The sequence below is a fragment of the Hemicordylus capensis genome, chromosome 4 (assembly GCF_027244095.1).
Source record: "Hemicordylus capensis ecotype Gifberg chromosome 4, rHemCap1.1.pri, whole genome shotgun sequence".
NCBI classification, from domain to species: Eukaryota; Metazoa; Chordata; class Lepidosauria; order Squamata; family Cordylidae; genus Hemicordylus; species Hemicordylus capensis.
This window is the reverse complement of record NC_069660.1, coordinates 191817838-191833655: the sequence shown is the minus strand read 5'-3', so window position 1 is coordinate 191833655 and position 15818 is coordinate 191817838. Positions and strand designations below refer to the sequence as shown.

Here is a 15818-nt window from a genome sequence, read left to right as displayed (position 1 = left end):
ACAACAGCAGTGCATGATAAAGAACAAGGTTTCCAAATGTCACACACATCCACTGCGTCACTCACTACATCCACTGTGCCCCCCCCCCGAAATGCAGTTAATCCAACATAACAGTGTGAAACAACAACAATGAAATGCACTGCCCCATGCACACCCTCCCAATGCAGGGTAACAGCAGCAGCTAGCAGCAAGCAAGCAAGTGTGATATCACAGATGCAGCAGACTAGGGCCAACAACAGCATCAAATGTGCTCTGTCCTCCGTCCCCCAAGCATTTTTCATCCACAAGCAACAGCTACAGCTACATCGGTGGCACCCGGCCATAAAAGCGGGCTAAGTAAGGATGCAAAACAAGATTCTGCCAGTGGAACAGCAAGGTTTGGTCCCCCTCCCACCTACACAAGTAGAAGAGTGATGATGATAACAGCTTGAATGGCTTTAAAAGGGGCTTGAATGGCTTTAAAAGGGGCTTAGACAGATTCATGGAGGACAGGTCTATCAATGGCTACTAGTCTGATGGCTGTGGGCCATCTCCAGCCTCAGAGACAAGATGCCTCTCAATACCAGTTGCAGGGGAGCAACAGCAGGAGAGGGGGCATGCACATACCTCTTGCCTGTGGGCTTCTTGGAGGCATCTGGTGGGCCAGTGTGTGAAACAGGATGCTGGACTAGATGATCCTTGTGTGTGATCCAGCAGGGCTGTTCTTACTTAAGCCAGCCTCAGGGCTGTTGTTACCTTCACTGGAAGGCAGTTAAAAGGATAATTGAGTGACAATTCATAAGTTCCACATGTGTCTCTTGCGTTTGCTCATGAAAATCCTTGCTGTCTAAATGCTAATGCATGTATGTATTTACATGCATTGGAAGTTTGCCTGTCAGAGATATATATATATATATTTGCATGTGTAAAGCTTTGCCCATCATACTGATGTGTGTATCATGTTTGGAAAGGCAAGTGACAGCTATTTGCCTATGCCATGTTGGTTCTCCAAACAGACAATGCCCAGAGAATCCCTGTTCTTCAGCTGCCAACTTTTGAAATGTCTTGTATACCTGTGCTTTTAACCGTATGGTGATCTGCAGTAATTAGCATGTGAGAGTGCTCATCTCTCTTTTGAAAAGCATCACCTGCTGATTTCTTCAGCTAAAGCTGCTGGTGAAATGTCGAATAACCCAGCAAGGACATTTTCTCTTCTGGTCAGTTGATAACAGCAAGTCCACTTACCATCAGTTGCAATTATGTGTTTATACAAGCTTTTATTGAAATGATTTTAAGTCACAGTTCAAACAGAACTATGTGTCAGATTTTATGTTAGCTTTTTGCTTACACTACTGCTAGAATTAATTATGGCCTCTTAACCTTGGAATTCTTCTGCCCTGTCTACACAGCTCTACCCTGGTTTCTTCTTCTTCATCATGCTGGAGTATGATAGGGTGTTGGGAACTAGTATGCACACGCACACCCTCATTCCTGTGCAGAATGAGAGATAATATGTCTAGCTTTCTAAAGGTAAAATTAAAGTGTGCCGTCGAGTCAATGTCGACTCCTGGCAACCACAGAGCCCTGGGGTTGTCTTTGGTAGAATACAGGAGGGGTTTACTTGTTTACCCAATCTATATTTATAGTATAGGAAAATGTGTTACAAAAAACACAACACTACATTGTATCTTATAACCTAAATATGTTTTCAATACTATATTACTGTCCATAATTTGATTATCTGAAAAGAATCAGTTTGTATATCAGTGCTATACTATTGTGATATTTTATTACAATATTTCTCACTTTAAAATGCACACCCTATGTTGAGTAGATTCAGAAACATCATTCATCTGGTCTGATAGCACCCTTGATGTCAATAAACCCAGACTGCTATACAAATCAAATAGGTTTTTAAAACCATTAAAAACAGAGTAATGTAAATGCTCAGGACAAATACATTCATGAAAGGGGAAAAAACAACAATCATTATGCCTTCTGATTAAGCAGTCTGGCACAGATAACAATGCATCTAAAATGCTTTTTGTTTCCTTTGAAGGAACATACTGCATACAAAACAGGATGACGAAACAAAAATATCTCCACTGAATGAGCAGCAGTGAAATGGGCAATGTCTTCAGCACTGAGGGTGAAGTCAGAAAACTCTTCAGGAGCCAGAGGGTTGCAAGCTAATTTGCATGAATTGGCATACAGATCATCAATATAATATACATAATAGGGTAGATGCAAATCACCATCCCAGATTCTTGTAATATAGTGACTAAGAATGCAGTCTGTGCACTGTGAAATATCTGGCGCAGCGGGAAAATGCTTGACAAACAAGCAGAAGGTTGCCGGTTAGAATCCTTGCTGGTATGTTTCTATGGGAAATGCCTATATCGGGCAGCAGTGATATAGGAAGATGCTGAAAGGCATCATCTCATACTGCATAGGAGGAGGCAATGGGAAACCCCTCTGTATTCTACCAAAGAAAACCACAGGGCTCTGTGGGTGCCAGGAGTCTAAATCGACTCGATAGCACACTTTACCTTACCTTTACCATCACCGGAACCACACCTATTCAGGGTGCTCTTTCTCAGTATCCTGTCTGTCCTATTAGGATACTTGATGCTTTCCAGGTTTGATTTCCAAGTCAAAAATTGTGATTTTTCAGGGGGATAGACATTTTCCCTGAAAAACACTTACAATGCACAGGTATTTATTGACATCCCCCCTGGTAGCTGTATTTTGGCACAGTATTTTTTATGGCGACTTCATATTTATGCTTTCTGGTTACATAGATTATTCCAAACAAAGAATCATTTTCATGAAGATGATGAAATTGGACTTAGTCATGTGATGTTATTGATGAGGACAGTGCTGCTTGAACTAGTCAGATAAGTGGTCATGTGATGAATATGAGGGTGTCATGTGTTACGTAGTCAGTCAAATAAAGTTTGTTATGTTGTTGTGGGCAAATGAAGACAACGTAAATGTACGTTTGCACAAGCACTATGGGGAGTACTTTGAACCTGCAATACAAGCAATCGAAACTGCAGCAGGAAACTGCAGCAGAGAGAACTATATTTATTTATGATGTATGTATTATGGCTTGTGTTGGATGTTTGTTTTTAACTGGGTACATCACCATAGGTGCAATTTGACAGCAGAGAATGTGGCTTATCTATGCTGAGATAAATAAGCAAATAAACAATTTAAAGGAACAGGATGTTGGAAACTAGCTATATATTGAGCTGGTTCAGATGAACCTCAGCCCACAGTTGGGCCTACATATGGTAATATTGGGGCTGCAGTGTGAATGCATCCATCCCAACATCACTCAAGGACAAGGTGACATGATCATGACATATGTTTTAATCTTGTGTGAGGGGTGATCAGCTGAATCATCCCTCCACACATGTGAGAGAACCCTGATTTTCTAGCACGTGTGGATTTGGATGTTCACCTCACACACGATTAAAGTATAACATTGGCATGTACTTGAGAGACATTGGGGCAAGTGCTTCATGCCAGGGGCTTGGGGACCATGGAGCAGGCACACCCCTCTTCTGGAACAGAAACATCCTGCTCAGGTCTTCTCTAGCCAGTGTTCCCTGAAATGCTGGCTGTGCTGGGTGGGTGCGGGGGGAGCCCAGCCAGCATTTCAATGAATGGACCCAAATGGACCCTCTCGCAGGTAATGGCCCCACCCCTGCATCTGACATCAGATGCAAGGGGGAGGTGCCAATTCTGAGAACGGGGCCATCCACCTCATTAGAGCTTCTCTTCTCCTGTCAGCAGTTCATGGAATCACAGAAAGCGAACTCCTTTCCCTGCCTCATTGAGAGGCAGAGAAAGTAGCACCCTTTCTGTGATTCCATGAACTGCTGACAAGGGAAGGAAAGCTCTTCCAGGGCTGATGGCCTCATCCTCAGCATTGGCCTTGTCCCTCACACCTGATGTCAGACATAGTGGGTGTGGCTTGGGGGGCACTTTGCACACCTGATGGTAAAGTCGGGGAATCTGTCAGAGGGGTCCGTCCTCTGGTTGCAGCCAAGCTCCCTACACCCTTGCTTCATGCCACAGACTGTATTGGATGTAAGGGTGGATGGGGGCTAAGGTTAATTTGAACAAGCCCATTGTTCACAAAGAAAAGTATCAACGTTTCCTCAGTTGATTAGCATTAGTTCTCCTTGGGCCTGATCCACCAAGAACCTTGCTGGTTCAGGCCCAAGGCCTATCTAGACCAGCATCCTGTTCTGGTCCTGTTTCCTGCAGTGGCCCACCAGATACCTTTAGGCAGCCCACAAGGAGATGAAGGCATGCCTCCTCTGCTGCTGTTGCTCCCCTACAACTGGTATTTAGAGGCATCCTGCCCCTCAATTGGAATTAGCTTATATACATATACAGGTCTATCCCGTATATGGATCTATCCTTCACAAAAGTTTAATAACAAATTCTTGATTTTCATATTTGAATAGTATAATCATGAATTTCATTAAGTCTATCAAAATGTGAACCCCAAGAGAAACCCCCGCCCATTCTGCAAGTTGGAAAATAAGCAGATTTGTTTCTCTCACCTAATTTATATATGCATGTTTTGATATCTTTATGATTAATATTGGATAAACTTGGCTGAGATATAAATGTATGATATAATTTTCCGGTACCTTTGAAATGAGCTGCTGAACTATTCTTTTTTAAGCATCTTTATAAATTATCTTAAGACATATAACTTAAGTCAAACAATCTGTTAATAATAAAGGGTGCAGTGCCATCTTCAATGCTTTTCTGTACCTCATACTAGCAGTTGTGCTAGCAGTAATTCCATTTATTTAAGTTAGAGCTGGAGGATTGTGTTTATATGCTACTGTCAATAAATATGTATTGTCTGTAGCAAATCTTGCCATCACTGTTTGGTATACTGTGACTCCTAAAACATTTTCCAAAGTTGCTTTAAAAAGCTTTTTATTATTAAAAGGGAACTTGGAACAAAGGCAGGCATAAACATTTTAGGAGCAGTCACAGGAGGGGTAGAGCAAGGTTGGAGTGAGCCCTGGTGTGTGTGTATTTGTGTTTGTTCCCTACCCCACCCCGCCATGTAAATCAAAAAGTGAAAAGAGGCTCCTCCCCACCACAAGGAGGAGAGCAAAGAATAAGCTGTTACCCAGGAAGCACCCTTCCCTGCTCCTTCAGGGTGCCAGGTACATATGTCCTCCCACTTGATCAATTGTAGCTATGCCCCTGAGTCACAGTGAGTGCCCATGGTTTAGGTTTGCCCATGGTATAAGTCCAGCTTTGCAAGTGACTTTATAAATATATATATATACAAGTAGGAAATCAGCCTCCACTCTTAACCCTATCCTCATGTGTCAGTGAGTTGTGTGCCATTTTAAAGTAGCAGTTGTACATTCATTTGTCCTATGGGCATTTTCAGATGATTTATTCTAACATGAACATCAATTTATTCTAACATGAACATAAATTGCAACGAGAGATTGGCTGGGGGATCCAGATGACATTAAAAGTCAAAGCTATATTTCTTAGTGCCATCTGCTGGCCATTTGCTGACAATCCATGAGAAATCCACAAAAAACTCACTCCTTTTTAATATTGTGGTAAAGTGGTATTTAAAAGGAATGGGTTTTATATAGATTATCAGCAAATGTCATTAAGAAATAATGTGCTGTCCTTTAACATCATCTTGATCCCTTGTGAATCTGCAACAATTCACAAATTGCCCCTACTAACTGGGCAAAGAGGCACATTTTAATGTGGTCACTCCAACCTGATTCAGACATTATGTCTGCCTGTAGATGTGTACATGTGTTAATATTAAAAGTGGACCTGGAAGTAAGCCCTTTAAATGCATGGTACACATAGGACGTGTACTTCTGAGCCTGCATTCAACATAACATGTGAATGACTGTATCTGTGTACAGATCTATAGCTGTGTACACTCGTGTGTTGAACATAATGGGCCTTCTCTTATATTTCATCAGGGGAGGGCAATTGTCACTAGTCAACCCCAGCACAGTGTCTTTGCAGTGGCTGCTGTCTGCCTGGTCTTTCTTTGTAGATTGTGAATCCTTGTGGGACAAGGAACCTTATTCCCTTTTTCTTTTCTTTGTAACCCACTTTGAGGACATTTTTTTTGTTGTTGTTGTTGAGAAGTGGTACAGAAATAATCGTAATAATTTCAAATAGCAGTTACAGAACTGCTCCGAGTATTGGTGGAGCGGGGGAGATGCATACAAGTACTAATTAATAGGCACCATACAGAGCTAACTTTTCCTCATTCAGATATCAAACAGCCTCCCAAACTCTGTTTGTATAATATGAGTAAAAGATATTTAAAATCAGCATCATTATGAGTTGGAAGTGTGATTATTGTGTATAGTCTCTCACTGTGGATTTGCCCTAAGCTCATGGCTGATCAATGTGCCTGGCTGGGATCTGACAAAGAAAGGAATGTTAATATTACTTAACAGTTGATGAGGAAGACGAATTCATGGACCTAGAAAACCATCTGCAATGTGCATTTTCGGGAAGCTTGTCTGCCAGTACTGAACTTCTCACAAAAGAACTTCTGATATTACCTGCAGTTTCTCTTAAAATTCAGATAATCTTACAAACAGTGGCTTTCTGCAATTTCCTTAGAAGATGATTTACAATCATGTAAATGGTAATTGTCCACAACATAATCCTTTGTGGAAGAAGGTGGTTAGGGTGTGTGTTTTCTCCCCCCATCAACAGACAAGAAGGCACACCCTGGTTTAGATGAGCTGAATTAAAAGATTTTATTGAAATAATTGGGGTTCTATCCTACCAACTGCGCTTTGAAAGATCAGGAAACCTTTTTTTAAAAAAAATTGTCAAATTAGAGTCAATTCATTTGACTCTAATTTGACATTTAAAAAAAAAAAAAAGGTTTCCTGATCTTTCAAAGCGCAGTTGGTAGGATAGAACCCCAATTATTTCAATAAAAGCTTTTAATTCAGCTCATCTGAACCAGTAATGTAAAGTGCGTAATGTTGTAGCATAATTGATGTTAATTTGGGTCTCGTTGGTGCTTGGATGGAAGTCCCAGAAGCTCCATATGAACCACTCAAAGCTTTTCCAAGGAAGAGTGAGATCCATCTAGCCCTGTTTATACATCACATTCACACAGGCTATGTTCTGTGTACAGCATATGCACACACATGTCCATATGCATGTAGAGTTTTTCATCCACTATGTGTATTTCCCATCTGTACCCTGCATTTGTGGGGGCCTGTAACCAGATTATCTTTCTAAATGAGCACATGTACAGCCATTCACACAAAACTATGTACATGTGTACAGACATCTGTGTGCACATACAACCTAATGTCAATCAAGTATTGGTCTTCTATTTAAATGAGTGACTCTTATTGAGTAAAATAAGATGCTGCACTTGCAGCGGGTGGGGGATTTAAATACAGTGCCAGCAGGAGAAATGAAGTGGGGGGGGGTTAAGAGCACCCTCCCTGCTCCTTAAAGGTAACCCCCTGCCATCAAACTGACCAAACTGTTGGACCTTTGAACCGGTTCGGAGGTCTGTAAAAGGGCCTCCGAACCGGTAAGGACACCCCCGTGGGAAGGTGAGTTGGCTCTCACTTAAAGCCATTGCTCAAGGGGTTGCAACTCTCTGGAATTTCATGAAATATAAAAGTCCTCCATCTCTACATCCCACCCATTATAATGGTAGGCTCTTTACTAGATATTTACTAATATCAGTGTGTATGTGTATTGCATGTTAAACTTGTGAAGAGTCAATCTGCATATGGTATACAGCTTTTAAACAATGTTTTATGGTGAGTAGCTTCCAAAGGGTTCCCTTTTTTGACAAAAGGAACTTCCTCCAGAGGAAGATCCTTCCATCAGCAATGGAAACCTTTGGATGCAACCTGGTGTGTGTTATATTTTAACAGTGATAGATATGTAGATCTCAATTTGCTTATAAAGCTAAATGATAGTGGGATTACTGTGAATTCTTGATTCATGTGTGAACACTGAAATAGGCATACAACTTGGGGGAGGAAATCAGATTGCCTCCGTTTAGATTACCTCTCACACCCCAGTGTTTAGATTACCTGTAAGCCACCTAATGGCGCAGTGGGGAAATGGCTTGTCTAGGGAGCAAGAGATCTCAAATCTCCGCAGGTATGTTTCCCGGACTTTGAGAAACACCTATTGGGCAGCGGCGACATAGGAAAGTGCTGAAAGGCATCATCTCACACTGCATGGGAGGAGGCAATGGTAACCCTCTCCTACCAAGAAAAATACATGGCTCTGTGGTCGCCAGGAGTTGACACTGACTTGACAGCATGATCTTTCCTTTCCTTTTATATCAGGGAACTGTAGTGTGCAAGGTTCCAATCCAAAGTGTGCACTGCTATGTGAGCATTTTCTTCATGAGGGAATTGTACTAACAAAACAGTAATTAATATATGAAAAGACCTAGAGAGAGAGCTTCTATCAAAAATATTGGTTTACTGATATAATTTCTAATACAGCATATATATGCATAAACATAGACATGGCATTGATTATAAAGGGCTTTACATGAAAAGTAATTTCAAGGAGCATTAATTCAAAGAACATAGTCATACTTGCAAAACAGGCAAGAGAGTTGCTAAAATAGCAACCTGGCATCGATCTAAAATTTCAGCTTTTTAAATGCATCATCGCACACTCATGATAAGTTGGGATGGGGAAGGACTGAGCATCAGAGGTCAGAGGGTGATATGAACCAAAGAGGGTGATATGTTTCCTTACTTTTGCTGAATTTGTTATCCTGCAGGGAATCATTTCTTGAGAGATCTGGGGAAGAAATGGGAGAATTCTGATTTTCCTTCAGGAAGTTCACTCTCTCAGATCCCTTGAGTCTGTTTTTTATCTACCGAAATGAGCATTTTCTGGGTAAAGCCAAGATTTCCTGTGCAGTATTAAACAAAGGACTTACTGGGAACCATCTAGAAATTATTTGGATTGCATTGCTGAATACTTAATTTTAGGATTCATGGCCAATGGACCATTATTACTGAAAAAGAACCTCAATTGCCGATAATAGTCAAGCCAGTTTAAACTGATTTGAGTTAGCCTTTCTCACTCTTGGTCAATACATTTCAGAGGAGGGGGTGAGCTTGATCAGGGGTCGCACCTAATTGATCTGAAGTCATCTTCCAGATAGTTATCAGTTTACTCTGTGTGTGTGTGTGTGTGTGTGTGTGTGTGCGCGCACACACACACACGTGTCTCTCTGTGTGTGGTGGGGATAAAACAACGAAAGTCAAGATGTCACAAATTTCCCAGCAAGAAGCACTTCCTTCTTACAGTCCAAAGCACACTGGGGCGGCAAGGAGGTATGCTGCCACACTGTGGAACCGGTTTAAAACACAGTGTCAGGAAGAGAAATGCAGCGGGGTAGGGAGAGCACTCTCCCTGCTCCTTAAAAGTAACTCCCCCACACTGTCGAACCAGCCAAACAGCTGGATCTTCGAACTGGTTCGGAGGTCCATAAAAGGGCTGCTGAACTGGTTCATGCACATCCCTACTGAAACCTGCCCCCCGCCAACAGCTAATTTTGTATGTGGTCTATTTCTGTATAGGAAAACACTTCACATATTCATTCTTTCAATAGGGATGTATGAGCCAGCTCACCTTCTAACTGGTTCCAGATCTGGTTCAGTTCAGGATTGTATCAAACTGGGCCAGCCAGTTCAGAACTGGTTCAAAGCCCTACTGACAAAGAGGAATCTGGCAAAGATTACCAGTAAAGGGAAAGTGGGGGAGCTTCCCTAAGGGGATTTTTCTTTTTACTAGGGATGTGCAACATGTTTTGGGTACAGAACTATCTGTACCTGAAACTGCCCATTTCGGGTGATTCACTGCCAAAACGAATCACCCTCTTGCCCTCCCGATATAATTTGGAGCCGAAACCTTAAAGACGCGTAAACTTCAACAATTCACAAAAAATCAGCCCTTTGCCCAATCCCTCTGGAATTTGGGTGGTAGTCTCCACCCATTAGATACTACCACCCCACCCCATTCTTCCACCCCAGATCCCACTTTATGCCCCAAATCTGCCCCAAAGACACTAAAACTTCAACAATTCACCAAAATTCCGCCCTTTGCCCAATTCCTCTGCAATTTGGGTGGTAGCCTCCACCCATTAGGCACAACCACCCCACCCCACACTTTTGGCCCTGGGGCCTGTTTTCTTGATCCAAATTGATTTGGATTTGGATTTGGATTCAGATTCGGATTAATTTGGATCCGAATCGAAACTGGGGTGATTCAGATGGGTCAGATTTGAACCCAAAAATGAATCAGGGGTATTTTGATTCAGATCCAAATCAAAACACCAAAAATCCAAATTGCACCCCTACTTTTCATGTCTTTAATGTTTAGATTCTATGATAGCAAATTAGAGTGGATTCATGGTGTGTCATTGAAAATCTCATTTGCTATCATAGAATCCACACTCAGAATACCCCAGCACCCCCCAAGTGCACTTATGGGGCTGCTGAAAGCTCCATTCTATTATAGAATGAGGAAATTCTTAAAGAATGAGGAAAAACCTTAAAGACGCGTAAACTTCAACAATTAACCAAAAATCAGCCCTCTGCCCAAATCCTTTGAAAAAATTCAGGTAGCTTCCTTGCCCCTACCCAGCACTACCACCAACCCCACACCGCTCTAGGCCACCCCTTTCCCCCCAACGTGAAGCGATACACTCTCCATTATACTTAATGGGGGGAAACCTTAAAGATGCGTAAACTTCAGAAATTCACCAAAAATCAGCCCTCTGCCCAATCACTCTGCAATTGGGGTGGTAGCCTCCACCCATTAGGCACTACCACCCCACCCCACTCTTTTGGCCCAGATCCCATGTTATGCCCCCCATCTGCCCCAAAGACACTAAAACTTCAGAAATTCACCAAAACTCATCCCTTTGCCCAATCCCTCTGCAACTGGGATGGTAACCTCCACCCATTAGGCACTACCACCCCACCCCACTCTTTTGGCCCCAGGACCTTTTCAATTAAAGTAAAAGGAAAGTAATTTCTGCATTGAAATCAATGGAGGCAAAAAGGCGGGAAATTCAAAGAGATGTCAAACTGAAAACGGAGGGGGAAGAAGAAGAAAAGGCTGGCACTTTTCTAGGGCACAAAAAGGAGACCCGAAACACCTGAAAAATTCGAACCCGAAACAGGGGTGATTCGTTTCGAGTCTGAAAATTATCAGGTCTCATCATGGGTGATTCGGTTCAGCTCCGAATCACCCGAAATTGGTCGTTTCAGGCACAGATCGTTCTGTGCCTGAAACGTTTTGCACATCCCTACTATCTTCCATCTGTGGTCTGAAATGATACAGCCCAGATGCAGACACATTGCATACAACTGCTGCTGATCGGATTGCTCATGAATGCTTCTGTGCCCACAGATCTAGTAAGAGTTACACTTGCTGGTAAAATCCCTAAGAGAAGAATAGCTTGTCAGATTCCATGCTCCATGCAGGATTTCATAAAATGACATGTAACCCATCTTTAGGCCCCTAATTATTCTTCATGTGTAATATCTCCTGGAGTAACTCAAAATGCATCTCATTTCTGCCTTTCTGGTAATCGGCCATCTGTGTGATATGGCAAGACGTCTGGACATGATTTAGTATTAACACATGTATAAATCATTGTGGGGTGAGGAAGAAATGAAGCAGAGAGCTTTAGATCATTCAGTAGTATAATTGCCAGCTGAGACAAACAACTTTTATTTGCTTGATTTAAAAGCCTGGCTTGGAAGTTCATGCAAAGATTATATGCATTTCTCCAGCTTCAATATGTGGCCTCTTTCCCAAATTGGTTCCTCTTTTCCTCTTGAATTGTATGTAAACTTCAACTGGATTTTAAATGGACCAATTCTCATGCTCTGATATTTGGGTCCATGCTTGCTTATTCATGCTAAAATATATACCCTTCTTTCTAGCCAAGAGCAAAGGCTCTCCTGGCAGCTTAAAAAATCATTAACTCATTGCACATAATAAATGTAACATTAAAAAATAGAATTCATCAATAAAATATGCTTCATAAATATATAAAACATCATAATCATTGTAATTGATTATTGCAGAGAGACTCAAAGAGCTGCCAATCAGATGACGAGTCCCTCCTACACAGAAAACCTTGAAGTGTGTGGGAGAAAAACAGTTGGTTTTGACAGTTGGTCTTCTGAGGGGACGCTGGCAGGGAGACTTTTGAGGGACCTCCGAGGAGAGAGCCTTCAGAGAAGTGCCAGCTGTGTCTGCAAGGAGCCTCGGGGGTCTGTGTCAATGAACATTGAAATAGAGTACATCCTTAATGTATTCCCTAAAGAGAGAGAGAGAGAAAGGGAGATACTCTTCTCTATTTCAGTAATAAGATTGTACTAGCTGGCCCTGTGCCCTAGTTCTCTGTCTGAGCCCTAGTTTTCTGCCTCTCACCCCTCCCCAGACAATCTGGCTCCCTGCCCTGACATTCCTCCACTCCTTAAGCCACCCTCTGCCATCCGGGATGGCACTGGTGATGGCAAAACCTTCCCCACTGTCCCCCCAACTCTCTCTGCCCTCCACAACTCTCACTCGCTGACTTTTTCCTCAACTCACTTGCTCACCCATTCTTGCCCCCCACAACTCTCACATGCCCCCCACAACTCTCTCCCTCCCCCACAAATCTCTTGCTCACCCCCCCAACTCTCTCTCTCTCTCTCTCTCTCTCACACACACACACACACACCCCTCAGCCTCCTCTTCCTAGGGAGAGTGGCATTGTGGCAGCCTAGGAGGGCTCCTACTGCTGAGTCTCCTCACAAGGAGGATGGCCAATTTGAGCAGGAGAGCACACCTAGGGCCCTGCTGAAGTCTCCTCATGAGTAGAACAGCCAAGCTGACTTGGCACAGCAATGGAGACCACTGCTCAATGTTTCTTCATCTTTCTTCCTTGTTGCCTCAGTGCCATTGCCTCCTTGGCCGCTCCCCCTCCTCAGCAGCTGCTCCTCTGTCCCCCACTCAGCCCTACTCTGTGCCTTCTCTGTCCTCTGGAAAACTCTTGCAAGATGTGTCACATACCACAGGAAGTGCGACATATGTCCAAAGGCTTTTAATATATAGATGCTTTTGGGATAAGCCTGCTCTGTTGTTCATCCATTTTTTGTTCATTTTAATTCTGTAACCTGTTTAGAACCCAAATAGACCTACCACCAGAAATCTGGCCTTTTTGTGAGGAAATCCTATTGGATTTTGTGAGGAAATCCTATTGGACTCTCTTCCCCATGATGCCTTCCACTTGATCACACCTGGATATTTATTTAAACAGATGCACCTTCCCAGGCTCTAGGTCCCTGGGGTGAAATGATGACTGGGGGCAGCAAATCTACTGTTCACAACTGACTTTTTGGGGAGGTTCTATAATATAAAAGGCCATGCTTGCCTCATGGAAGCTGGATAAATTGCAAACACTCAAAACCCCTCAAAGCAATGAATTAATTAGCTCCAGGTATGTTGAAACCAATCAACAGAATCAGTGCTCAGCTTCTGTCAGTGGCTCTGTTTAGATGCCACACAGAAACATAGTTTAGTCATGATATCCTGTGATGTGGCTGTGATAGAAGTCATGAGTGCTGGGCTTGCACACTGCCCTTTCCCTTTCATATGCAAAGGGAGAAAGTTTTAAACTCCCAGTCTTGATTATGAGCAATCTGGAATTTGCTGTGACATCCAGCAGATTGCCACTTGTTCTAACTAGAAACTATGAATGAGTCAGAATATGAAATAGGTATCTCAGTTTCTTCAAGCCAGGAAGTTTAAACTTCCTCCCATTGCATGTTAGTCTGAGGCTGGTGAATGTTGTGTGAAACCACGATTAAACAATGGATCCACATGATGTTTGAACCAGGTCACTGTGGCAACCTAAGCTAGTATTGAAAAGGATGAGCAAATTCCCTGTTCTTTTTTGCTGTTTTCCCATGTGTGCTACATTTCACTAAAAAGGTAAAGTTGTGCTGTCGAGTCGGTGTTGACTTCTGGGGACCACAGAGCCATGTGGTTTTCTTTGACAGGAGGGTTTACCATTGCCATCTCCCATGCGGTATGAGATGACACCTTTAAACACCAGTAGCTCCACCCCTGGATAGTAGTCATGAGAGTCTGTTGAGAATTAAAGTAAAGTGTGCTGTCAAGTCGATTTCGACTCCTGGCACCCACAGAGCCCTTTGGTTTTCTTTTGGTAGAATACAGGAGGGTTTTACCATCGCCACCTCCCGTGCAGTGTGAGATGATGCCTTTTAGCATCTTCCTATATCGCTGCTGCCCGATATAGTACCAGCAGGGATTCAAACCGGCAATCTTCTGCTTGTTAGTCAAGCATTTTTCCGCTGTGCCATTAGGTAGTTATAGGGAAAGGCAAAGGGGAAGGGCTGTTTATCTTTTCTTCTTGGGCCATTTTTCTGCTGAAAATCATATTTTGATCATTATGGATCTGAATGTATTTTCAGGGTAACTGCTAGCAAAAGGTGGCTGAGCATCGTCATGTGGAGAATGATTCTTTTCAAAGGAAGCATCATAATATTCAGTGTATTGTTTTTCATTGACAGGGGAAATACCTCTCAAGAGAGCAGTAGTTATAAGAATTTATTTTCTCTCTAACTCAGCTGGACAGTTTCTAGGCAAGAAGCCTTGAGAGGTGTGTTTTATTGGGGGCTGGTAGTGGTTTTTTCTTGTCTTTAATGTGTGTGCTTGCAGGATGCAGTTGCAATTTTCTTGTGCAATGAGGTGAATCTAAAATAGCAATATACATTATTAGGCCAATCTCATACTCTGTTCAGCCAAATCTTGCACTGGCTTCAGTGGGAATCTGGCCTGAGAAAGGAATGCAGAATCAGGATTTAAGATTGCTGCCACAGAGTTTATTATTAGAAAGCTTAGAAGTTACAGCTGAAGTTCCTGCTCCTGCAATTATTGCCTGGATCACATTTGTCTCTATTATCTAATGTAAAAAGTGCTACATTATTTTTGGCATAGGAGGAAATATTTCATTAACAGTCAATGCCCCTTTAACAAGTACTTTTCAATGCTATTTTATGATGCATCATGAAATGCAAACTTTTGTATTGTAATTAGACAACATGTTTTTCCGGTGTATGATTTCAGTTCACTCAAATGATAGCAAACAGGTGCATTGTTGTTGTTTTTTTAATCAAATTTATTTTTTCAGATACTATTCTTAAACAAAAGGAGTTCTCAACACAGTTTACACAGCAAAAGATATGAGAAACTGATTCCTGTCACAAAAAGGCTCACAGTTGAAAGAAAAACACAAAGAAGATGCAAGCAACATCCACGGGAGAGATGCTATACTGGGTTGTATCAGGACAGCTGCTCTCCCCCAGCTAATTATAAGAGAGACCCCAGTTGAAAAGGTTCTTTTTTGCCCAGTTAGAAGGAGCAAACTGTTTAGTCAATATTTGGAATGGAGCAGAGTTCTGCCCAGAATGAAATACCCACCTGAAACCCTTGATTCTAATTGAGTGGAACTACCTCCACAATTGATATGGAACCTGCTACTTTGTAGCAAATTTATTTATTAATTTAACATATTTGTATACCACCCAAAATGCAAGTCTCTGGATGGTTTACAACAAAACACTAAAGACAACAAATAAAAAGGTTAAAAACATTACAATAATTTAAAATTTAAAAGGTTAAAACTATTAAAAATCAAACAATTAGAACAATATCTAATTAAAAGTCTGGGTGAACAAATATGTCTTGACCTCCTTTTTAAA

General features: G+C 42.1%; 1 protein-coding gene across 8 annotated transcripts in view; it reads right to left on the bottom strand.

Moving 5' to 3' along the window:
- Positions 1-15818, bottom strand: part of LOC128322537 (uncharacterized) — a 184862-nt gene that overhangs the window by 47396 nt on the left and 121648 nt on the right. For all 8 annotated transcript variants that reach the window (XM_053243965.1, XM_053243971.1, XM_053243972.1 and 5 more), the window contains one exon: positions 8779-8823. In XM_053243965.1, the coding sequence (XP_053099940.1) occupies positions 8779-8823 (45 nt within the window). The remainder of the gene's footprint in view (positions 1-8778; positions 8824-15818) is intronic.